Raw genomic sequence first — 24,268 nt, forward strand, 5'->3', positions numbered from 1 at the left:
TGCTATTTCCTGTGTCATGGGCGGGAAAGACTGAAATACACATTGTATTAAAATACTGTTTATGTTAAAATACGTAAATTGATTACTAATTTTAACGCATTTCACGTGCACTTGAACGTGCCGTGTTCAGAAGGAATCATTCTCAAGTGGAGGAGTAGCTGCTAATGTTGGCATCTCTCCCCCTTTCTCGTGCACTTACCACATCCTTTCTATTTTTTTGTAATATTGTACATTTTTACCTATTAACTGTAAGACTACATTTCATAGGAGGGTGGAGTCTTTTGATGCCTTGGAGCAGCAGCCAAATCCAGGCTACCAACCTCTGTAACTGTTCAGAGCGGTGACTTCCTGTATGTGTGACACACAAGCATGGTACTATGTGTATGCCCTCACACATAGCACCGCATGTAGCCTTAGTCAATGAACTGTCCTACATAAATATATTCAAGTTAAAATCCACACTGTTACAGACAGAATTGTGACCCCCTCCCCCCCAAAAAAAATTCCTACGTTGAAGTCCCTATCCTAGGACCTCAGAATGTGACTCTACTTTGAGACGGGGGTCTTTAAAGAAGTAGTTAGTTAACATCTGGTCCTCAGGGTGGACCCTACTGCAGTGTGGCTGGTGTGTCCGTATCAGAAGAGGCGATACGGACACAGATAGAGACACAGACCGAGGGAAGATGATACAAAGGCACAGGGAGAAGACGGCTGTGCACCAGCCCAGGAGAGGCCTCGGCAGGACCCAGCTTGTTACGACTTCTGGCCTCCGGAACTGCGATTTTAAGCCACCCATCTGTGGTACTTTGCTACAGCGGCCTTTGTAAACTAACAGTGCACCTTTAAAAGAAGGATAAACTCTATTAATTTTTTGCAAGATGTCTCAAAAATATATTTCTCATATATATGGATGGATACACACACACACACACCTCTCTCTCTCCAGATAAAAACATTCCGAACATAGAGGCCCTAACAGCTTTTTGTTTAACGAGTTGCCCATTTTGAACAATGAAGAACGCGCAAGGCTGAGTGCTGCCATGTGCAGCAGACAGCACCTTCCGGCCTTCCCTCCGTGACAGCTGGCCAGTCGCTACCCATCTCTGCCGCCAGCACAGTCACAGTCTTGTGTCTGTGTCCCTGTTTTTACACACTTGCACACAAAGGAGTGTGGTAGAAGAGGAGTCCCCAACTCCCAGCCTGCAGACCCGTACAGCCCGTGGCCTGTGAGGAACCGGGCTGCACAGCAGGAGGTGAGTGGCGGGTGAGCGAGCGAAGCTCCATCCGTCTTTGCGGCCGCTCCCCAGCGCCAGCATCACCGCCTCAGCATCAGCACCTCGGCTCCGCCTCAGCTCATCAGGCATCAGATTCCCACAGGAGCACTGGTCCCTGGTGCTAAAAAGGCTGGGGACCGCTGCTGTAGAAGACTGAGCAGGGTCCGCGTAAAGCTGCTGGCCGCTGACGAGTCTTTGCTGTTCGCTGGCGGATGGGCGCACCGCAAAGGCAGAAGAGCCAGAAGCCCGCCGTTCCCAGGGGCGTTCCGGCGTGCACGTGTGGGGAAGGGGCTAAGCAGCTGTCTTTCCTGGGACCCCACACTGGGGATGAACACATCACTCATGCATCTAGCGTCCACCACTCTGCTGCTACGAGCCGAGGCACACGCTCGGCCTGGTGGGCACAAAGCCAGGCAGGACTCCAGGATGAGGTTCCTGCCCTCAGTAAGCTGATTCGAATCTCGGCAGAGACACCCGCATGTAGGCAAAGGTCAAAGCCACGGCGACAGTCCTATGACGGATCTAAGGACACAGGGAGCAGCGGAGCCCTGGAGAGAAAATGGCCAGCCCCGCTTGGGGAGGTTTAGAAAAAGCTCCATGGAGGAGGAGACCCTAATGACATCTGAGAAGACTACAGGACCTTGGGGCACGCGGGCAGAAGTGGGGTGGGGCAGGGCGCTCTCCAGGGGAGGAGCGAGAGCAGGCGGGGGTGGGGGAGGAACTGTGAAGAATAAAAGTGCAGGGGGCCCCCCCCCCCCCCCCCCCCCCCCCGTCTCTGTGGCTTAGGGGAGCGTGCGCTGCCTTGTTTATGGCAAATGCCAGCAACTGATGGGCCGCCCTCCACACTGTGAACCAGCCCAATACACTCAGCCAGCAAAAGATCGATGCGATCGTTTCACACTGGAGCTGCCGAAACAACAGGCACTGACATGGAAGGGAAGGAGAGCCGGCGGCCGAGACCGGAGGAGGAGGAGGTCCTCAGAGGGCGGAGGGCGCGCCCCACACACAAGCCCGCTGCACGATGTGGGCGCGCCCCACACACAAGCCCGCAGCACGCCTTTCGGGGCTCGGGAATGCGCAGAAGTGGCCCGGCTACTGTCCCTACTGTTCGAATTTCTCACTTTCTCACGAGGTGCGGCACTCTTTTAAATTCTTTACAGATAACAATGAGAAAACTTCCGAAAAAAGTAAACGGGATGTAATCCTGAACGCAGTCATCCTTCGACCGTGGGGCTGGCGCCCTGCCCGGGGGGCAAGCCCGGCGGTGACCGCGGCTCTCACTTCACCTGCATGGTGACCCAGGAGTCTGAGGGGCTGTGCGAGAATGCCTCCTACGCCTGTGATTCTCCGGGCAAGAGGCACATGCTGACCTCTTAACCTTCCTAACGGCTTCACAGCGGCTGACCCCTGACCAAGGCCGTGGGCCACAGCGAAGGCGCTGGCATTCACACAGTCTGACCCGAGACCCCACCCTCCCCGAAGCCATGTGAGCCGGGAGAAAAGGTCTTCCTTGCTGTTTTTAGTAGGCATAGGAGTTAATGTCACTTTCTCTGAGCTAACTCGTCTTTTGACAGTTGGCCTAGTACTATCAAAAATGCAGAAATAGGCATTTAATGAATCTAACAAAAAGCATAAAAATTTCACATTATGATTTACTATTAGCTTTGAAAACGTGTCATTAAGAATTAAAAGCTTTGAGCACATATTACTAATGAGAATAACGTGTACTTTCACATCTTCAGGTAATCTGTATGACACCTTGGCAAAATGGGCAATTACTATTTCCTTTTAATTTAAATCAAATAACCATAAAGCATTCAAGCAGTCTTGAGTAATGCCTGACAAACATTTCCTCGGAAATACATGAAACAGTGTCATAGGCCACTGTGTCTTTTTGAGAGACGGACGGCTCCTGCCTTCAGGAGCCAACTGAAATTTCAAAATAAATAAAAAGTTGTGGCTAAAATTAAAGCAACATGATGCTTCTGGAATGTGCTTCCTTCGATCGCAGGTGGAAATCTGCCCTCTTGGCTGAGTCACGCCCGGTGTCTCGGGTCCTTGTCCCTCCCCTGTCCCCTTCCCGCCTTCCTCCCCTCTCCTCTGGTATGGCCCCGCCAGGCTCGCCTTGCCTTATCCACCTTGTACGATGACAAGTATCTCACCTGGGGAGAGGTCCTATCATGAACATGTCAGTTCTTTGAACTGGCTATTACATAAATAACAAAAAGCAGACACTCAAAGTATGGCAAAGAGCCAAAGCATAATGAAAACACGTGAGAAAGAAATCATTTTTGGCTTTTCCTGGAAGACAAAATGCTACACGAGGTTTTATGTGAAAACTCCCCAGAGCTGACCCTTGCTCTTTGACTTGTCCCCCGCTTTTTCTCTCAATCAAAAGTCTGGTGGGCAGCTCTGATGTGGCGGACCCTGCAATAGCTAAACAAAAACGTGTCCACTTGCGAAAAGGTCGGAGTCTTGCAAAGAAGCTTAGCGCCCAAAGAAGAGGATTCACGTTCTAACCACAACCCGCAGTTAAAAATACACTCTACCTTGCAGTTCATCACACACACACACACACACACACACTCATAGACACACTCAAAAACCCGAAAGAAAAGTTTCGCCAAAATAACACTTGTAGTCTATGAAATACAGGCTGATATTTTCTATGTCCCTTTTTAAAAACAGTGCTGGGCTCCCTAAATTCACGACCCACTAAAGGTGGTAAGCCACCGTCTGAAAAACAGGGCCTGGGACGGGCGGGCCAGCTGGAGCTCAGGTGCCTCCCCGGCCAGCCGCCAGCCTCCACAGCAGGGCAGCCGGTCCCGAGCACCTCCGGGGAGCTCTGCAGAGAGCACCAGAGCTGGAGCCGCTGGAGGTCATTGCCCGAAAACTCACGGAAAGCGCTGTCGCAAACGGCAGCTATTCCATTCCACTCTCAGAGCAGAGAGTTATAAAGATTTACATGAAAAAATAATTATTTCAAAATAATTCTCTGCTTAACTAATGAGAGCGTTCTTGAGGTTCTTCTTTGGAATTAAGTGCAAACAATCCAAGGACAGAACTGTCCACTGTGTGTTCGCTGGACCTTCTGTCTCATGGAAGGACTTCGGAGCCTCCTTGTGGGTACGGGCGATACAGCCAGGCTCTGGCCGGGCACCGTGCGGGCACCCCTCTGCACCGCCCCGGCCCGCCTTCCCCTCCCGGAAAGGTGGGGGGCTGCCCACCCCCACTGGCGGGGCGCAGGAGCAGCAGAGGCGGCAGCGCCGGACGTCGGTGGGGCTGGAGAAGGCTCTGCAAACCGAAGCCTGTCCTGCTGATGACACCTGCCACTCAGGCTTCCAGCCTCAGCCTCGCCCCTGCATGCGGCACTATGTATTTAAAAAAGAACATAAGAACTTCAATGTTAAGAAAACTACAAAATGTAACCCTGGAGGTCAACAAAACATCACATGACAGTGAAAACGCCCACAACCAGTTCTGAGCACATCCACTGTGAACCCACTACTACTGCTTTTAACCATTTGAGAAACACTGGCCTCGAAATAAATAAAAATGCCAGCCTCTCTCTATGAGGAATGGAGCAAGGTTTCTTAAATTGAAAAACAAAACAAAACTATGTCTTCCTTTTTGAGAAAAATCTCTAACCTCCTGTTAATGCCATTTGAAATTTCAAAATCAAATGTTATGGCTAAAATTAAAGCAGCACGATGATTCCGGACTAGGCCTCTCGGAACCTGACGAAGCACCTTCTGGCGATTCTGAATACCATCCTGCCCGCCGCACACCGCCCCACAGCCAAGGACGTCGGTCCAGTGTGAGCTGGAAAGCAGCGGCAAAGCAGGAGGGGGGTTTCCCACACCTTGCCCGTCTCACTCGTCGTGAAAAGCCCTGGGTCCGCTCCAGCAAGAGCAGAGAGCGCGTCTTGCTCAGCACCACAGGGCGGGATGGGCGGTCACTGGGAAGGCCGGCTTCCCGGGGGAATTCACAATCTAGACAGCTGGGCACAGGCCACGCACCAAGCGCCTGATGAACGAAGTGCCTGGAAGCAGGGTGGTGTGGGGGTGGGGTGGAGGGTGCCGTGGGGAAGGTGCGCCGACAGCAGAAAGGGGCGGAGTCGGCAGAGACCGCCCATGGGGGTGACGAGGCGGGCACCAGATTTGCCCGGCACCCTGAGGAGGGACAAGACTGCAAACGAGAAGAGGCGCACAGGTGCGATGGGAGAGGGAGGCCGTGTGCCAGGATGGAGGGCCCGAACCCCCCTTAGTGACTAAGGGGCACAAGCCTTCGCCTGTGTGCCCAAGTTCTCAACGGACCCACATGCGGGATCTGTTGCCAGACGAATGTCAAGCAGAACGGGTTACCTACCAATAAGAGAGTTGGTGAGTGACTGCAATTACGGCAGATTCAAGGTCGTTGCTATAATAAAATAATTTTCATTCACCCGAATTAAAAAATTCATGCCCCTAGAAGTCTATACTCTAGAAGGCGAACAAAGGGCTTCCTGTGAGCCAGGTCCTTTTATGATAGGCAAGGTTACATAAACGTATGTAATCATAGACAGCAAAGTAATTTTGATAAAAGCCTTGACAACAATTGCAACCTTTATCTGACATATATTTAACCCGGGGAACAAATTTCTTAGAGGTAAATAAATCAATCGACTGAAGATTTTAATATGTAGAGACTATTGTGGGGGCTAAAAATACTTTTCCCACCTTCTAAAGTCTTCCTGTTGGGCTAATAACCAAATTAACAGAGACAGGTTAACAGAAGAAATTTACAAAGTTTACAACAGATGCGCACGCCGGGAACGTCCCAAGAAACGAGACCCGAAGCGCACTGGGCAGACGGGGTCTGCGTGCCACCGCAGATGCAGGAGAAAGGGGGCAGCCGGGGTCTGAGGTTTCAGGGCAAAAAGGCCATTCACAGGTGGCCGAGGAGGAGCAGGACACACCGGGCAGGCAAATTCTGGCCAGGCAGCCCGGGACAATGGGGTTGCGGTGGGGGTTCCTGCCTAAGGCTGAGGTGAGCACGTCTACGTTCCCTTCAGGAACAGGCCTTTCCGCCTGAATCTCCTAGGCGGGAAAGGCAGGGGGTGGGGGCGTCAAAGGTTCTGGGTCTTTCTCTCTTAATAACCAGCTTAAAATAAATATTCCAAAAGGCACAGTTTGGGCTGGCAACCCTGGTCCCCTTCACAATGCACACTGCAAGGTCCTGAGACTTTCCTGCTTCTCTTATTTCCAACCCATGTTATAGTCTAAGCACTTGACCTACATTAATCAATCCTCACAACCACCCTGGAGCCAGGGACCATCACTTGGCATTTTTCAAGGGACACACAGGGCTGCGTCGCTCCTGCTGAGAGGCTGGAATGGTGCACGAGGCTGGCGGTGTCCCCAGGACCCTATGGCACGTCCACGTGACACTAAGGAGCAGAGGTCTTAGTGGCTGCTCAAGGCTACCATCATACATCTCGGTGCAAATCCACTTTTTAGGGCACGATCAGTAGCACTACGGCAGGCCGAGGACAGTTAAAAAGGACAATAATGTAGCCTGGGTGAGAGATCACGATGGCCTGATATAGCGAATGGAAAGAGAGGGGAAAGGAGAAATTTAAGATCACTTCCGAAGCTAATGTGACAGAAACGAGATACTGATTCAAAAAGACAAACACAGCCCCAAATTGTCTTTCAGATGCATCGAAGAACGGGGCGGAGGCCTGAAGACGTGGCCGGCTCGTCCCAGAGCTGTGTGGCGGGTTCTCCAGGCCCAGCGGGTGGCAGGGCTTACAGGAGGCCCGGCAGGGCCCGCGTGGGGGGCCGCTTCCCCATCGCCTCTGAGCCAGCCTCTGGAGCAGGCTGCTGGTGTTGCTGCCCAACTGGCCCTGTCCCCTGGAGTTAAGAAGGACGTGAGGGCTACGGAAGGCCCATGGAAGCTGCTGTCACCACGTCCGCCAGCAGGGGCACCAGCCTCAGGCAGACAGGGGGCCACAGCGGCCCAGCCCGAGGGATGGGGCGCTGTGCGGCTGCCACGGCTTTCCGCGTCTCAGCAGCCGCGGCGGGCCATCCGCGGCGGGTGCGTCACACACGAGAGCCGTGTGCCGAGCACAGCTGACAGGGACGGTTCCCCAAACACGTTTTCGTGATGCCCCAGAAATCGCGGCCATCAGCACAGGTCTGAGCCTCCGCTGGTTCCACCATGACACCCCAGGGCTGTTCTACTGCATTACAGGTGGACCTGTGGCTACGACTACACTTTCTTAACAAACAACTTATACTGAGAAATAGCACAACGCTTTTTGTGACATTTTGATTAAGCTCACTATTTTGGAAGGAACTTTCTGAATTACTTCTGTAACCGCCTCTGATCCTCAAGGAAGAGCGAAGCTCAGCGAGATCTGAGACACTTCCCTCTCCGTGACTTTCCCTTCCACTCCCGTTTCCTCTGTTCCTCGCGGGCGGACTCACCCGCAGAGTCGGGGGCCATCGGCACTCTCGAGAGGACCTCGTCCGACCTTTGAGCCTCACACGAAGAAAGTCAAAACCAAAGCAGCTTCAAGACCTCGATCGGGCCACTGAGCTATAACCTGCAGACCTGAGATGAGAAGCTAAGCGCACTGAATCTTGACCCAAAATAATCCACTGTGCGACAGCAAACTTTCTCTTTCAATAATAATAGTCTGTGTCTAAAAATAACACTATCCTATACTTATAGCAATACGTGTTATCGTCAACCTGACAAATTAAAAGCTTATAAATAAAAACTCACTGGATTCTTAAGACAGCCAAATAATTCCAGTTGAGACTGATAAGTTGAATTCAACTTTTAAAAATAATGTATTAAATAATATAATGTACAAAAACTAACAATGAAATAAAAGATTTCCCAAATTGTAGAATTATCAATTAAATTCGAAAATGTATTTTTATTTCAGTTTTAACTTCTATGATAGGTGAGGTTACATAAACATGTAACCACAGAAAAGTAATTCTGACGAAAGGCTTTATAATAATCATGACCTCTGACATGAGGAATACATTTCTTAAGAGGTAAATTAACTGATTTTAATTTGAGGAAAGATCACGTACACGCAAAGAGTTGAGATTTTCTTGCTTCTCTGGTTTCCAATCCACGCTGAACGCTGCTATACTAATTTTCAGAAGCATACCTCTACGGGGTGGCAAACCATGCCCAATCTGTTTCTCCTTTTGTTGGAAAAGCATAATACTCACTGTCCTTGGTATCTGGGGACGCCTGCGTGACTCTGTTGGGCCAACGAGACGTAGGCAGAAAGGTATGCTGAGGGGCTCCTGGGAAAGCTTCGCATTCTTTATGAAAGGGACAGTGACAAGGGCAAGGGCGGCACTGCCCATCTCCTGGTCTTCCGGATTGTAATGCAGATGTAATGCCTGAGGGGGTGGCTGTCATCTTTCTTCTAAAAGGCATCAAGCAAGAGAGGACTGAAAGCCAATGTGCCAATGATGGCAACTACAAGATAAGAAGGACTAGAGTCCAGGCTGGCTTCACTGATCTTCTGGAATAACCATGATCTCCTTCTTTCAGACTTGTTAAAAAAAAAAAAAAATCTTATTTGTTTAAGCCACTGTTAGATATTCTGTTATGTACACGGCTAAAAATATTCCTGAGAAATATAATTTAATAGTTTCCTTCCAAAGCTCGTTTGTCTGAACTCCTTCCTCAAGCTTAACCACCCGAAGCACACTGGATCCGGCTTCTCTTCCCCGTGTACCTGGCCCTTGTGTGCACCTAACACCGTCCCACCTTTGGATCGTCCTAGCGCACCCCCCCCCCCCCCGCGCACACACGCCTGTGACGCACACACAGAATCCATCTCTTCCTCCCGCCACCTTGCCAGTACCATCGCAAGTCGTGTGTCTATCTCTGTACTTCCACAGATGAAAGCACCTGGAACACAGTAAGTACTCAAAACAAACACAGAAAATAAATAAGTGAACAAGTGATTTGTATTTCTTTATATTAGCATTAAACATATGAGGCCGTTTTAGAAATTACTATGATGAGTATTTTTTTTTAACTGTCTCCTGCAGTTTTGGATTCATACAGCTGATAAAATTAGCCCTGGACAAAAATCAGAGATTTTTTTTTACATTTTAAACAGGTTCAGTAAGAGATACTAAATTGACCTTTCTCTTGACTTTAAAGTATAAACATTAATTAACATGTTTTATAGTATTTACAACCCCTGCAGAAGCAAGTGCGCTTTAATTATCAAGTTTCTCTTCCTCAAAAGGCAAGGTGAAAATACAAAAACGAGAACAAAAATGAGTAAGGTATTGTAAATTAGATCAGACTACATAAACACAAAATAAACCAATAAATAATTTAGATTAACATGAATGACTAAACAGTCTCTCAACTCTTATAATAAAAGCCTGAAGTAAAGCCCTACTCATGTAAAGCACAGGCCTTAGAGGAATCAGACTGAATTCATGCTGTTATGAGAGACAGTTAAGTCTGGAACGAAAATGAAATCTACCTCTCCTTTCCTCTATGTTTCACTTAAAAGTTTAGAAGAAATTGCTCTAAGCTGAACTATATGGCTTCCTTTCGTGCATTTTAAACAAGAAAGCTGCTCAAGTATTGTCCTAAGAGACGAAATCAAGCTTTCCTAAATTGGCCTGAAGCGACGGCCTCTCTCACGGGAAACGGGGATAGAAACGTCTCATGACTGCACAGGGACAGCGTCACGTCAACTTTTCGGACAGTATTCATTTTGCATACGTACAAATGAAACCAAAGTTTCATGAAGAAACTATTACCCTCAGTACAGGCAAAGCACTCTAATATTTTCTCTATTCTTAATTGATCGCAACTTACCATATGGGTTATCCATCAGTGGTCTTAAAATGGATCACGGTCTGAAGAACACTGATTTACACTTAAGCCTTATCAAGACCTGTGGGCAGTTTCCCCAGAAGACAACCTAACGCTCACCCCAACATGAACGCTGATAAGTTTCTGTGAGAAATCTACTCGGAGACTTGCCTGATGTTTCGATGTGGCTAATAAAGCACGTGTGCACTGAACGTGCCTCTGATGAGACGACAGAATTACGAGAGGATGTTGCCACTGCTCGTTTTTTGTCACAGAAGGTAATAAAATAAGCCAGCCAGCGAGACAGACACACTCCTGCTTTGAAGCAGTCCCCTGGGTGTGTTCACGGTTGGCTGTGGGTTAAAAACAAATCCCTGCGTTCTCCCCAGAGAAAAATGGGAGTCCCGAACTGCTCAGACGGATGGGGGAAAATCCCTCTGTACAGACCAGGTGGGTGAAAACTGACTGGGCCGGCACTGTCCTGTGCGGGCCAGGCCACAGCGGACTGTCCCTCCAACGGCCTCTGCAGTGTGTCCTCACACATCCATCTCATGACTCATCACGGAAGAAAAGGTAAGCTCCGAAGCGCATGCTAAAAGTGTACTACGAAAGACACAAGAATTACTTTTCTTGCGAGAAGAAACGTTAGCCCTGCCCCGATAAAATCTTAAATCAACTCCAACGTACGAAGTAGAAGAGCTGCTACCCGGGGGGCGGAGGGTGCAGGGAGCACCCCCCACACTCCTCCACCCACCTTCTCAGCTACCGGCCCCTGGGTTCCTCCCTGGAACCCCAGAGCTCCCTGGAGAAGCAACAGTACAGTTAGAACCAAGCAATTCAACGACTGCAACCAGAGGCAACGTGGTCGCACTGTCCTACCTGCTCCCCCCAGGATCTCCGCTGGCTCCCCAGCTCTCTACATCTCACCCCAACACGGAACTCCCTAAAACTTCAGCACGTGACACGCCACCGAGAACCGACGTAAGGCCACCCGTCTCAAGTTGTCAGTCACACTACATCGGACTCTCCTCCTGCTACCGAACCGATGGGTTTTGGGTTTTCGGAGAGAAAAGGACGCGAGACGTGGGCGCTCACGCCCCACGTGCCCTGCACGCCGCGTACGACCCGCTGAGTACGCGAAGCGGCCAGGGTCTCCTGACAGCCCCTCCGACGGAAGGCAGGACTGAGGAAGCGGCTGAAATGAAAGCTTCGTGTTGCTACAGAAGCCTGAAAGCATGGTTTAATGTCGCTAACGCCGACATTATTTCATAATTCTTTCCTTCTAGCAAGAAATTTTGGAACTGCCAGCTGTAGTGGCCAGCTCTAGCAATGCAGAGGGGAAAAGGCGGCCTCCTGTCCTAGCCGACTGGTCCTGACAGACTGACAGAGTCAGGGAACAGCGTGTGTAGAGATGTTAGTGCTGTGACCACTACGCTTGTCTTACAACGTGACGTTTTCTGTGCGGAGAGTGAAACGGACCGCCTTTCTCTTGGAGGAGACTGTTCCATGCGTTTCTAAACAGGAGGGCTTTCGGGGAAACTAAAACTTTAAAAAGGCTGAAATTAAATAATTTATCGTGCTGAATGGAAAAAAGAACTGCTTTTAGTAAAACAAAACGGAAGAAAACGAAAGGAGTAAGTGGAGAGTAACTCCCTGGAAAAAGTTTTCTGGATGGGACACAAACTGAAATATGATAAGTTTACGAAGAAGCAAAGTTAAGAATCATTGGACCTTACACTAAAATTATACTCTTTAAATTTTCTTCCTACATAGTAATTTCTACTTCTCTAATAGATTCAATTATTTATGATCACATTATTTCCAATATTTTAAAAGCTCAACTCACGCTGTTCACATTTTGCGGGGGGGGGGGGGAATTGGGGGCATAATTAACACGTTGGCATACTTTCAAAATGATGTCTGGTAATAGAAAATAAAAAAAGTACCTTTTCCAATTCTCTTGGTATTCGCAAACAAGTGTATACTCTCTCTCTTCTTTCTGTATACTTGGCCTCATTATGTTCAAGGAAGTACCCTCTCGTTAGTTCAGCACTGAGGAACCTCAACAATGAAAGCTCTACAGGAAAAGAAAACGACACAAAACAAAAAGAACAGTATTTATCAAGGAACTTACATAGCAGCCGGGGCCACAGGTGATACATATATAAAACACAGTAAAACAAAGTAACCTATAATTACGTGCCCAGAACTGAGCGACTACACACAAATCATCAGCAAAGATCGTTGAGAAAACGCCTGCCCTGTGTGGCATACACTGAAAATTCCACAGGAATACAGAAAGGACACCTGCTGTGAGCCAGGAGAGTCAGGGAAGTGTTTTGTGAGAGCCCGGTCCTGAGTCTTACGGGTGATGCAGGACCATGGAGGCAGGTAAAAAGAGTACACAGCAAGGATATCTAAAATGGACGTGTGTGTGTTTTTGTTTTTGTTCTGTTTTTGTTTTTGTTTTAAAGGAAGCCAAGTCACCTAACAGGCAACGCTTCGGTCCAAGACCACGTGGGTGAAGTATGTGAATGCCAGTGCAACTTCGGCCGTGGGGCATCTCTGCAGACGTGTCTAAATAATGCCGGTCCCCTGGGTGAAGGCCTACCGACATGAAGCTGGCCAGGGCGTGGGGGAGGGAAGAACTGTCCTTTGCCCTCAAGGCCTTTCAAATAAACACGAGAGATTCGCGAGAGAAAATGACCAAATTCCATTACATACATATGTGCGAGAACCCTGCATACATGAGTCAGAGACGCCACGCAGGAGAGGTTCGGGGGCAGAAAGGGAAAATGAGGTGCATACAGGACATTCTGAGCCAGGGAAGAGGTGAGGCACCCTGGGGCTTCCAACGATAACTACAGAAAAGTACATGTTCAGTAATTGTTAGTTTAATTATTAGTTTGCCCTGCCATGCAGATAGGTAAAGACGTTATTTCTGTTAATAACTCTTATCATGGGCCAGGACCTAATTTTAAATCTTCTAGATAGTTGGGGTGGCGGTTGGGGCGGGGGTTGGGGGAAGGCAGAAGTTTCTCTTGAGCCCATAGGGTCTCGGTTGCCTTTAGCTCAAAGTAATCTACATCTGAACCCCTACAACAGAAGGTCACACAAAGCAGAACCTCGACCAGATTAGAAAGACCTCCCTTTCCTGGGATATTTCCATTTGCCCACCTGTTTCTGCTGTTCCTCCAAAGCAAACCCAGCCAGAGTCATCTCATTGCAGGTGAGGAAAGTGAGGCCCAAGGAGGCTGGATACTTCCCACGTGGCTGTAACTAGCCATCTCAAGATGAGAAGCTAAGCTGGTAATAATGCCCGATCCCAGCTACTCCCAGCCTGTCATACTCCCTCAGAGGCCATCACCTCGACAACCTTTCAGTACCCCCGACTGCACATACACCTTTCCTAGTCTTACTCCCCAGGAGGCCAGACTCAAGGAAACCAAGTTTTCAAACTGTCCTCTTTGCTCTGAGGGGGACTTCTGGTCCTTTCACCAAACGCAGTATTGGTGTTCTCTCCAGGAAATGACGAAGAGGGAAGGTGACTTCTTTCGCATGCACCTACTTAAGGAGTTACATCTTAGGTGCGTGCTGAAGTCTGCACGCATGGGGCAAAGAGCACACAGCTGAACACATGCCTGCGGAGCCCTTAGGAAGACTCTCTCGATGGCCCTGACCAGCTCACTGCCCCCGGCTCTGGAACAGATCTTTGAGCATAAAGCCAAGCAGCTTGCTTATGTTTAGAAGTTATGTTATACCAGCACACATGCGCACACACGCACACTCATACGCAAGCGTGCGCGCGCGCACACACACACACACTTCTTTAATTACTGGAGTCATAATCTGGAGAGTTAGTGATACCACGAGCGCAGGGGCCGCGAGCATCAAACTTCCAGCGTGTTTACAGCTGAAGTCATGAGCACAAGGTGTGAACTCTCTTGTACGTATTAACAGATGTTCCCATGAACAGGGCTCAGTGTTACAAAATCCATGCAGAGTCAAACTTTCTAAGATGCTGTAGGCTGGCTAGAACCAGAACTGGATCTGCTGTGTGAAGGGGGAAAAAAAGAAAGCCTTTTGAACTGCAAACGAGGACAGGCGAAAGTGGTTAAAGAGCAAAAATTATATTCCAATTTATAGTCCGTTTGGTCACATTTCCCATTGGAAAAGGATGTTGTGCTCAGCGGATATCTACACACACCCGTCCCTTCACGTTCGGAGGGCAGACTGCGCCTACCACGCATTTTCACTGACGCCCGAGGGCTGAGTGGCGAGCCCCTGCGCATCTGTCCCCCGGCTCCCCGGCCCCAGCACCCCTCTCCCCAGGCTGGCTTCTCGGTCCTCCATCTCCCAGACGGCTCCTCCTCCTCCACCTGACCGTGAAGGGTCCGCGGGGTCGGCGCCCTGCACACCACATCCTAACGCGCGTGGGCTCCAGGAAGTGCCGGCTGCCCGCCTGTGAGGCCGCTGTTCTCTGGTGTGTCCTCAGTTTCCTTCTTTTCCTGTTTTCTATGCATATTCTCCCTGGACGGTCGAAGGTTTTAACCATCATCGAAACCCTAAAGTCACAGTATCTTTAGCTCTGAGTCCTGAGGCTGGATCCATATTGCCAGCTGCCTCCTGGGCAACTCCGCCTGGACATCTCAGACACCTTTAACCTGCAAAACCGAACTCGGTATCCCCCCACCCTCACCCCCCGCGCCCCCTGTGGCCCCGCCTCTAGCTCATGGCATCCGCAGACGCTCAGGGCCGAGTCTGACGGTCCCTCTATCACGCCTCCGACTCCCGCTCCCTTCGGCACCGCACCCTCGTGTGGTCTGCGCCCTCCCCCTCCGGGCTGCTGCAGGAGCTGCCTGACGGCACCCCTCTTCCAACTCCCCCCCCCTTCGGTCCTGGCCGGGCCTGGCAGCGCACAGCATGCTCACACACCGGCAACGGCCACGCTGCAGCGGCTCGTCGTCACCTCGTGGTGCCAGCCGACACCTGAGCAGAGATGGCACCGGGTCCCTTACGACGCGGCCCCGGGCTGCCTTTTCGGTCCTGCCTCCCGCCCACCACCCCTGGATCTCCAGGTCACAACTCTCCAGTTACACAACTTTTCATTTCTTGCAAACATGTCCGTCGGGTCACGCTGTTCGCTGGGCGGAGAATTCCCTTCCAGTTTCCCACAGGTGGACACGTGCAGGCGTGAGCGGACCTGTGACAGCGTCCCCAAGTGTCCCGGGTCCACTCGGCCTCCCCCACTCAGCCCCCGCCGCGTCCCCCTTGCCCTGCCTCCCTGCGCCCCATCACACTCATTTTCTCGTGGAGTTCGCCCTTTATTTTTGCATCCTGGGGGCACGGGACATAACAGGCGTTCAGCAAATGCTTGCTAAAATAATACATCGATCAGAGACGAGGAAGGAAAAGCAGAGGGAGGCATGTGGCAGAGAGAGAACGAAACAATGAGCAGCAGCAAACGCAAAACGCGGAGGGTGCCGGATTCCGGAGAAGCGAGCCGTGGCTGAGGCAGAACTGCTCTGGGACTGGGGGATCAGCGGGGAAGGGGTGACGAGCTCCCAGTGCCTCGCTGGACACAGCAGCCACTGAAGATCAGGGGCCTCCACTCTGCGTGTGTGCCTAAGTGACCCAACGGGTACCAGAACCTCCGCCCCGAAGAGGGAGGGGCACCATGATGCAGTCACAGCCACCGAGTGTCCCGGGGAGGGGAGGCGAGGCCCGCACCGCCCGCAGCGAACACAAGAGGGGAAGGTGGGCAGCCTGCTTACACGTCAGCCGTGTTAATGCGATATAGAAACTAGCTATCACACAATTTTAAATCTAAAAAAAAAACAGATTAAATCTAAAGACTGAGATGGCTACACTCTTGTTTATTCGGAAATTATTCTCCACAATGGTGTTCTCCCTGATGACTGCAGATGACCAAGCTGTTATCGCAGTAGAGTTTTGTTATGATCCACAAGCAAAGCACAGGATCAGCGATCAGAAGGGGTCCTGGCCCCAGCTCTATCACACGTTAGTCCTGCGACCCCGCTCGAGTCATAGATGCCGACTTCACGGAAGAGAAGCCTGAGGCTCAGGGCAGGTTTATAGCACCTGCTGCCTGCTTGCCTCTCACACAGGATGGCTGCAGGACTGAGACACTGGAAGCATGTGAAAACCGCGAAGCATGACACGATGTCCCCGGCGACTGACTCTTAATTTCACAAGATCTGCAGTATTAACCAAGTCTAGCTGGTGGTTACCTAATGCTTATTGTTGCTACTTCTGTAATCCTGTTTCCATGGGTAAAAGGCGGTATGACAAATAAATACATTTCACAAACTATATGACCTATTTTTCTGTAAAAATGTTTTATATCAACTTATTATAAATAAAAGTGTTGTGTCGGGATCCCACCTCTAGAAATGCAAGAATTTTAGTTATAAATACCAATTTACATTCCACAGGGGAAAATTATAAATAAGCACTTAAAAATCGAGTGATAAAAAACACTTTTTGAGTGTGCAGCTCTAATAACTATGAGACAGGCTCTACTGCTATGCTCATTTTGTAGATTAAGAAGACACCAGGGCACAGACAGGTTAAGGAGTGCTCCGAGATCACACAGCAAGCAGGCGGAAGAACCAGAATTCAAAACGAAGCGGTCTATTCCTAAAGTGTGTGCTTTCTGGCACCAGATTATTCTGACTATCGTCTTGAGCACTTTTGCAAACAGGCTACTGTGCTCTTTCTGGGAACCTGGGACCCCTTCCATTCTCCCCTTTCTCTGTGCTCTCCTGGCACCCTGGGTTTACTTCCATAAGTTACAGTGCTAACGAGTGGGGTCCCCTACCAGTCCCTGAGCTTTTTGAAAGCATGTATCCGAATTTTCCCAGTGTCCAGCTCCCGGTGAGTTCTGAACCTAAGGGTAGCGTCTGCATACAATTAACACCATGCTAATGGGCTAGGGAATGTTTTATTAGATACATGAAAGCAATACCAACGAAAGAACCAGGCTTCAGGATGTGAAATAATTCAAAAGTTTTCTCTTCCTTCCTCCTCCCACCTTCCCACAGAACTGGCCCTGTTTTAAGAGATAGGGATCCTGCCCACTTTATGGTAAGAGACAGTTTACAAAAGTCCTGCACATGCCACCTCATAAAATTCTCACAATCCTGAGAGCTAAAGCAAGCAAATAATGGTGTTTCCATTTGCAAATGAAGAAACCAAGGCTCACAGAGGTTAAGAGACCGGTCCAAAGTCACTGGAAAGTTACGGGGCAAATTGGGAAGAGAACCTAGATCTTTGAACTCCGAGTCCAGCGTGCTCTCCCCACCCCGTGCCATTAATCATCACCCATCATCTGACAGCCTTATGAGGAGGTGACCGAGCACTGCTCTGGCCTCCACCAGTCAGAAAGAGCCCTGTGACTCACCAGGAGAAGGGGCGTGTGTGTGGCTGCGGCCTGAGATGTTCAGGCGGCCGGCCTGCTGCCTGGCTGGGGCCACGCTCGGCTCTCCCCGGCCATGGGTGCATTTTGTTGGACGTTCCTTAATCTTCTGGTCCAAAGTGTAGCTCTGCTTCCGTCTGTTTGTGTGTGTTTGTTTTTTAAACATTGTTTGCAACACTCTACAGACTCACCTGAACTTACTTGTCCTGTGATACTGGGTACGCCTGCCTAATTATTTGGGAAGGCCATTGTCCTTTACCTGTGGGTACCACTCTTTAAGAATTCTGCTAGTTAAGTGAACCTTAAATTTCCCCGTTGTGGCCATATTTCATTCCTTCTGAGCAAATGAGTCACTCTCATTTGTCATGCTAAACTTCTGTCTTTATATTATAAGAGCAAATTCTTTTCCAAAATAAAATAACACAAATGTTTATTTTCTAAACACTGACTTAATGTTTTAGATGTCAATTTTACTTCATTTATTCAATTCTCACCAAAAAGAAATATCCAGTAAGTCTTTTAAAAATAAGTCTTTTGCTATTTAATTATAATATCAACAAGTGCTTCTAAGCAAGAACTTAGTTTTGCTAATTGTGAGTACTTAACATAAAGAAAACACATAATCATGAATCCAAATCAATTCCTCCAGAGTATTTTTATTCAATATTCATTTCTTACCATAGAAATCCTCTGTGATCCTGCATCTTAAACTGAGAAAAAGTATAGTATAAATTGTTTTTTTCTCATCCCTAAATGAAGAAATATTATGTTTACCTACTGAGATAGTTTGTTTTAGAAATAAGCCAGGATAAAAATATATATATATATATATATTAATTCAAAGTAATGAGTAATCACAAATATATTTATATGTTCAGTAGTATGTCTAAATATATCTTTCTTAAAATAGCAATGACCATTAAAAAAATTGGAAAGTAACATTAGTTCACTATTAGGAAGATATTATGAAAATTGCAAATCTCCATAGAATTCAAAATGTAAAACTTCAATAAACTTTGCTACGGTTATGCCACAATATTAAATGTAAGTTTATTATACCATAAACCACCCGAGTAGAAGGCCAACCAGGAAACAATACAACAGAAATCCTGCCTTCTGAAGCAAAATGTAGTAAAGGTACCGTTCAAGTTTTTAAGACCCTCAAACCGTTTATAAATAGTTTCATTTAGGGAAGGAAAAAATAGCTGGAATATTCATAAATTGATAATACAAGTATTATGAAAGTTGGTGCTATCCAGTCTTTCCCAAGACCTCTTCTACGAGAGCACCCCCAAACCAGCCTGTAAATGAGCTGCTAGGGCTGAAGTCTGGAGGGGACACAGAGCTGAAGTTAAACATTTAAAAAAGTTAAGATATTGAGCTGGTCAAAGACCAAAATGAGTCACTTTTCAATCCTTGTTTAGCTTATAAGTACTAGTTAGGTAGAGCAAGTGAGAATTTTAAAAGGAGAGCAACAGTTCGTCAGGAGGTAATTTTACTTTTTCTGTATCAGGGCTGTGGTTACTCCGAGTAATTTCCCTGCCATCTTTACAGTTACTCTTTTTTTTCCTTCGTAAATGGGAAATTAATTATTGACTCTAGAGCATAATTTCAGAATCACAGCCTTTAATCATCTATTAGGATAAGTTTGGGGCCACAGGGATAGCTTTGTAAGATATTCCATGGAGAATGAGGATTGGTTAAATAAAAGCATTTTAATACGAATATGTTATTTGTAAGAAGAACTTAAGTTTTCAATTACACAAAATACAGGACATAGAAAATATGAACAGTTAAAACTGCCCTATTCGAAATCTTTTGTGGGACTTGCTACAAAGGAGATGAGTCGGTTTTTCTGGGGTTTGGTCTTTCACCCCACCTCTGTTCATTCATTCTCATGGAGGTAGAGGAAGAGGTCTAAGGTAAAATCAGAGAAGAGAAGCAAACGAGATGGGTAACAAGCTTAACCTGTAGAAGGGAAAAGTCGCCACATACTGTTACAATCAGAAACAACGCTGCCCACCCCTAACTCACTCAGGCTGATTTACAAGCAGACGCCAACGCCTGCATTACGTAGGCACCGTTTCGTCCTCACCAGTAGGTGTTATACTTTACACGAAGTCTTCTACTGTTAGGTCTCCATGGTCACTCAGCCAACTTAGATATTTCAGATACTGTTTAGTAGCCGAGTTATGAAACTGAGCCAAATGGATTAGGCAAGCCATAGTGTACGACGCAATTCAACAACTGAACCGAGCCAAACGGATTGCCTAATTCTTAGTCCAAGGTTGACTTGCTAGACCCAGATTCCTACCTAAATGGGAATATGGCTATACAAAAACCCTTCTACTTAGAACTTTTACAATGAGTCAGCCGGGGAACCAGCACAAAAGTGTGATAAGATGTACTTATTATCTAGTCTTATGTCAAAGAGGACAACAGAAGTTGGCAGCATTTTTAAGAATGGGGTAAAAAGATGACGGACGAGATGACTCTGCAGTTCCTGATGACCACTATACCCAGAGCCCAAGGCCACTGACCACATAAGACAACAGTGGGACACACAGTGACCATTCTGAGAGAATGAAAACAGGAAAGATGAGTGGGATCTCCGCTTCTAACAGTTAAAGTATTAGTACTAGCACCCGAGAAAAGCTTCGGCCCACCGCTAACAATGTATAAGGCAAAAAGGAAGTTCAGAGAGCCAAGTGATTTAGAAGAGCTCGCAAAGAGAAACAGAAAGCAAGCTCAGGCTTGCTGCGGATACATGTGTATAGTACATACAGTTGTATATGCAGAAACTAATATTCACATATATTTTCTAAACATATAAATGAATAAGAACAGATATAAACAAAAACATGAATCTCAAACACTGAATTATTTCACTCTGATGAGGATGGTTTGGATAAGCATATAAATTGTATATTAATTTCTTGAATCATAGGCTTTTAGGACAGACCGATGATGTCTTATTTATGAGTCTGAAATTCCTTGGGAGAAATGATATAGGGGAGTTTGGAACTAACGGAAGGTTAGGTCACCAAGACACTAGAGGAAAGACAAAGGCTGCCCCTATTTGGGAAGCGGGACTAGAGAATCGGAGGCAGCAGCAGAACAAACTACAGAGGATGACGTCTTCAGTGCAAGCCCCTGGGCTTGGAACACAGTTGATCAGGGAGAAATGCTTCTCACGTGACATTAGATGGTGCCACTCAAAGGCCCTCAAAGTTCCCCAGGCCGGCCCCCAGAGCAGAGTTTTCCAAATTCTGGACAGGAAAGGAGAAGGTTACAGGGCAGTGGAAGCGAGCAATGCTGGACGGTCACGGTGAGCACAGAAGACACTCAGCAGCCTGGGAGCTTGAGGATGGATGAAAGAATTCTTATTCCCAGGGAGGTTACCTCCTCCGACCAAGGTGGCATCGGAGTTAGAGGGTAGGCACCAGCAGTGGCAAGAGCTGTGTGTGACAAGCAGAGCAGAGAGAGACACCCGTGGGGAAAGAATAAGGGGTCCATATGGAGGCCTGGATGGAACAACACTGGCTGGTGACTCCCGCTGAAATATTCTTGGGATTCTCACCTAAGTCTTGATCCCCAAGAGGTGCCACTGTCATCTCTCCTCACACGTAATTGATAGAACTGGAGAAAGAAAGAGGACTACCCCAATAACTAAAGCTGGACATGTCTCCCTGATAACGGACTTTTTGTGACTACGGGTTAAAAGTCCAGCTTCAAACGTGTTAAGTCCGCTCAGTAACACAGGTTGATGAAGAATGCGTGTGTGGGATGATGAAGTCTACGGATGTCCACGTACAGGGTACCCAGAGTCACCTGGGAAGGGCCAGGGAACGGGTTAGGGGTTACCCAGAGAGCCAACATCTGTGCTCATTAAAAGGCTCCTGACAACTTCATTTCTTGTGCATGCAAAAACAGAACAAAACAAAAAAGGATTTTATAATATTGGCTTTCCTGAAACTCTGAAATATTTTAAAGAAGTTAGAGTGACACCTGGCTACATCTGTTTCTTTCTGCACCAGAGTGGTTTTAATATTCAAGTCTGAGTAAGTAAACAGACAGACATCTGAGAGATTTAATACTTTCCCTTACTTTGATCCTGCCAATTCAGAAAGTAAACACTTTTGCAAGCAAGTGTTTAACTGACAACTAAACCAAATAGAGTTGAGAATTTTTAAGTGGTTAACTGAAAAAGACCCAACAAGGCACAGTCTGTACTTAATTCTTCAACTATAAAGACCTCTTCAAAATTTAACGTATGTCTAGTCCTGCAAATTAGCAAATCAATCAGGATCTCACCTGATTAGCCTTATGGCATTTAAGCACTTCTACATTTTCAATACCCCGGTAAAAATCAATGATGCGGTAAGCCTTATGACTTAAATACTTGCATGAACTGCAGAAAATAATGGATAATACGGCCCCGATTGTACACCAGAAGCAATTTGGGGGGGGGGGGAATTTAATGGGGTTATGTTTTGGTTGTTTTTGAAAACTTAGAATTATGTAAGAATTAAAATGTTGTAATCCTTCTATATTCAGTGAAACATACATCTCAAAATTCTCCCTTTTTCTTTTGACCCTAATATACAACTGCAATACGAATATAAATGTAATTTTTAAAACATACTTTAAAAACAAGAATGAAATCCCATAGAGGAAAGAAATAACAACATGCATCTTTTCTTCTGCAGAATTTTTTCTTTTTTTAAATGGCATAAGCTCCAGCGTAGGAAAAGTTCCCAGGTAACATTTTGAAGAGTGCTAAATATGTCTCGTTCTGGGCAAAAGTAGTACTGAACTTCACGGTCATTACCACATTGTTAGCTGCGGCTGTGGAAAACACTGTGCAGGGCAAGTTAACAGGTTTCTACGGCTCAAGTTCGCTTAAAATACTGAACAAGTCACCTTGGCACGGAGAAAACCATTAGCCTTGAGCTTGTCGGTTTCGAGCTCCCTGAGACGTGGGGGATGCTCGCCAACGTTACCGGGCCGGGAGGATGCTCCAGGGGTCTTGCCCAAGGACCTTTTCGAAAGCAGCGAAGTGACTGACCTGGGACGGAACTTCCCGGGCCGCAGCCCTCGCCCTCGGGCACCGGGAGCGGCGTCCGCCGCGGGGGTCCCCGGCCCGCGCGGCCCCAGCCCGGGGCGCTGTCAGCGGCCGCGGCGCCGCGGGCGCCCCGCGCGCCCCGCCGCGGCCTAGCGCCGGCCGCCGCCCGCCTCACCTGCGCGGCTGCAGCGCCGCTCCCGCCGCCGGTCGCTCTCGTAGAAGCCCAGCGTCTCCGTGCGCTGCGGCGCGGGCGGGGGCCCGTGGGTGCCGCCGCCGCCGCCGCCCGGCTGCTCCGCCTGGCCGCGGCCGTCCCGCTCCCGGCCGTCCGCGCCGCCCCCGCCGCCTTCTGCCGGGGCGGCCGCGCCGCCGACGCCCGCCATGTTCCGCGCCGAGCAGACGATCGCCGCCGCCGCCTCCCGCCAGCCTCCGGCCCGGCCTCCGCCTCCGGCCGGCCCCCGCCCCGCCTCGCCCCGCCCCTCGCCGGAGCCGGGGCCGCCGCCGCCGCCATCCGCGGCCCGTCGGCCGGCGCGCGCCATTGGCGTCAGCGGCGCGCGCGGGGCCGCCGCCATCTTCTTCCTGCCGTCGCCGTGGCGCGCGGGCGCGTCCCGCGCTGAGGACGGCTCGGCCGGCCGCGGCGCCGCGCCGGGCTCCATGCGGGCGGGCGGCGCGGCCGGGCAGCGCGGGCAGCCCCGGGGCTCGGGCCCGGCGGCGGCGGCGGCGGCGGGCGGGGGGTCCGCCGAGGGCGCGCGGGGCGCCGGCCGCTGCGCCCGCTGCCCGCCGTCCGCGCGGTGGCCGCCCTGGCAGCCTCGCGGCCCGGAGTGCGTGGGCGCCGCCCGCCCGGCCTTGGCGCCGCCCGCGCGGCCGCGGCGGCGAGGGCCGCGCTCCAGGTCCCGGACGCCCGCCAGCCCCGGCCCCACGTGTCCGCCAGCGGGGCTCCCTCGCTTCTGCATATTCACGCTCGCCTGTCACATTCCCTGGCCTCTGGGTGTCCGTTGACCGTGTCCAGTGCATTCGGGCCAGAAGGGATCGCGGGGATGCTGTCCCACAGGTGGGGGGTGCGGGGGCCAGCTGTGGGCCTCAGGCACAGAGCCCAGGAAGCGGGGTACTGTATGCTTTTAACGCGCCCGCGGACATAACGCGCCGTCCTTCGGGCTTCGGGTTGGGACGCGGCCCTTGCTCCCCATCACCTGGGCGGCCGCTTTATTTGGGGCTCTGGCGCGTGCCTCGGCACTCCGGTGTGGAGACCACCTGGCGCAGGTGTCGCGGAAGTGAAGGGGATAGGGGGAAGGGGCCAGCGGACTTTTGCCACCCGCTTCCCACGTGGTTGCCGTGCACTCCAGTTAGGGGGACTGTGGCACGTCGGTTTCCCATGTGCCAACTTTAGAACTCATCCGTTACCCATTTTGATCAGCAAAAGGAAAACGGTAATTCCTCCTGGAACATTCAGATGTCTAGAAACTTCCCTGGACCTAAACTTGAGAACCAGATGTAAAGGGCCTGGGTACAGCAAAGCGGAGCTCAGTGTAGGTTCATCAAAGACCCTGAGGGTTTGTTGACGCCAAATGAGGACCTGATTGCAAACTGGCAGCAAATTTAAAACGGCCGTTTGGGCAGCAGCCTGACAGTCTAACC

General features: G+C 49.5%; 1 protein-coding gene across 3 annotated transcripts in view; it reads right to left on the reverse strand.

Annotated features, from left to right (window-relative positions):
• TAPT1 (transmembrane anterior posterior transformation 1) overlaps positions 1 to 23,028 on the reverse strand; it is a 51,773-nt gene extending 28,745 nt beyond the window's left edge. Inside the window, exons 1-2 of one of the 3 annotated variants that reach the window (XM_016138433.2) lie at positions 22,812 to 23,028; positions 12,080 to 12,210 (exon numbers count right to left, since the gene is read on the reverse strand). In XM_016138433.2, the coding sequence (XP_015993919.2) occupies positions 12,080 to 12,210; positions 22,812 to 23,016 (336 nt within the window). In that variant the 5' untranslated portion in view covers positions 23,017 to 23,028. Of the gene's footprint in view, positions 1 to 674; positions 841 to 12,079; positions 12,211 to 22,811 lie in introns of those variants that run through there. The other 2 variants (XM_036227540.1, XM_016138436.2) reach the window with 2 other exon arrangements.
• Positions 23,029 to 24,268: the final 1,240 nt, after the last annotated feature.

This window comes from Rousettus aegyptiacus, unplaced genomic scaffold (assembly GCF_014176215.1).
Source record: "Rousettus aegyptiacus isolate mRouAeg1 unplaced genomic scaffold, mRouAeg1.p scaffold_m13_p_10, whole genome shotgun sequence".
Taxonomy (NCBI): Eukaryota; Metazoa; Chordata; class Mammalia; order Chiroptera; family Pteropodidae; genus Rousettus; species Rousettus aegyptiacus.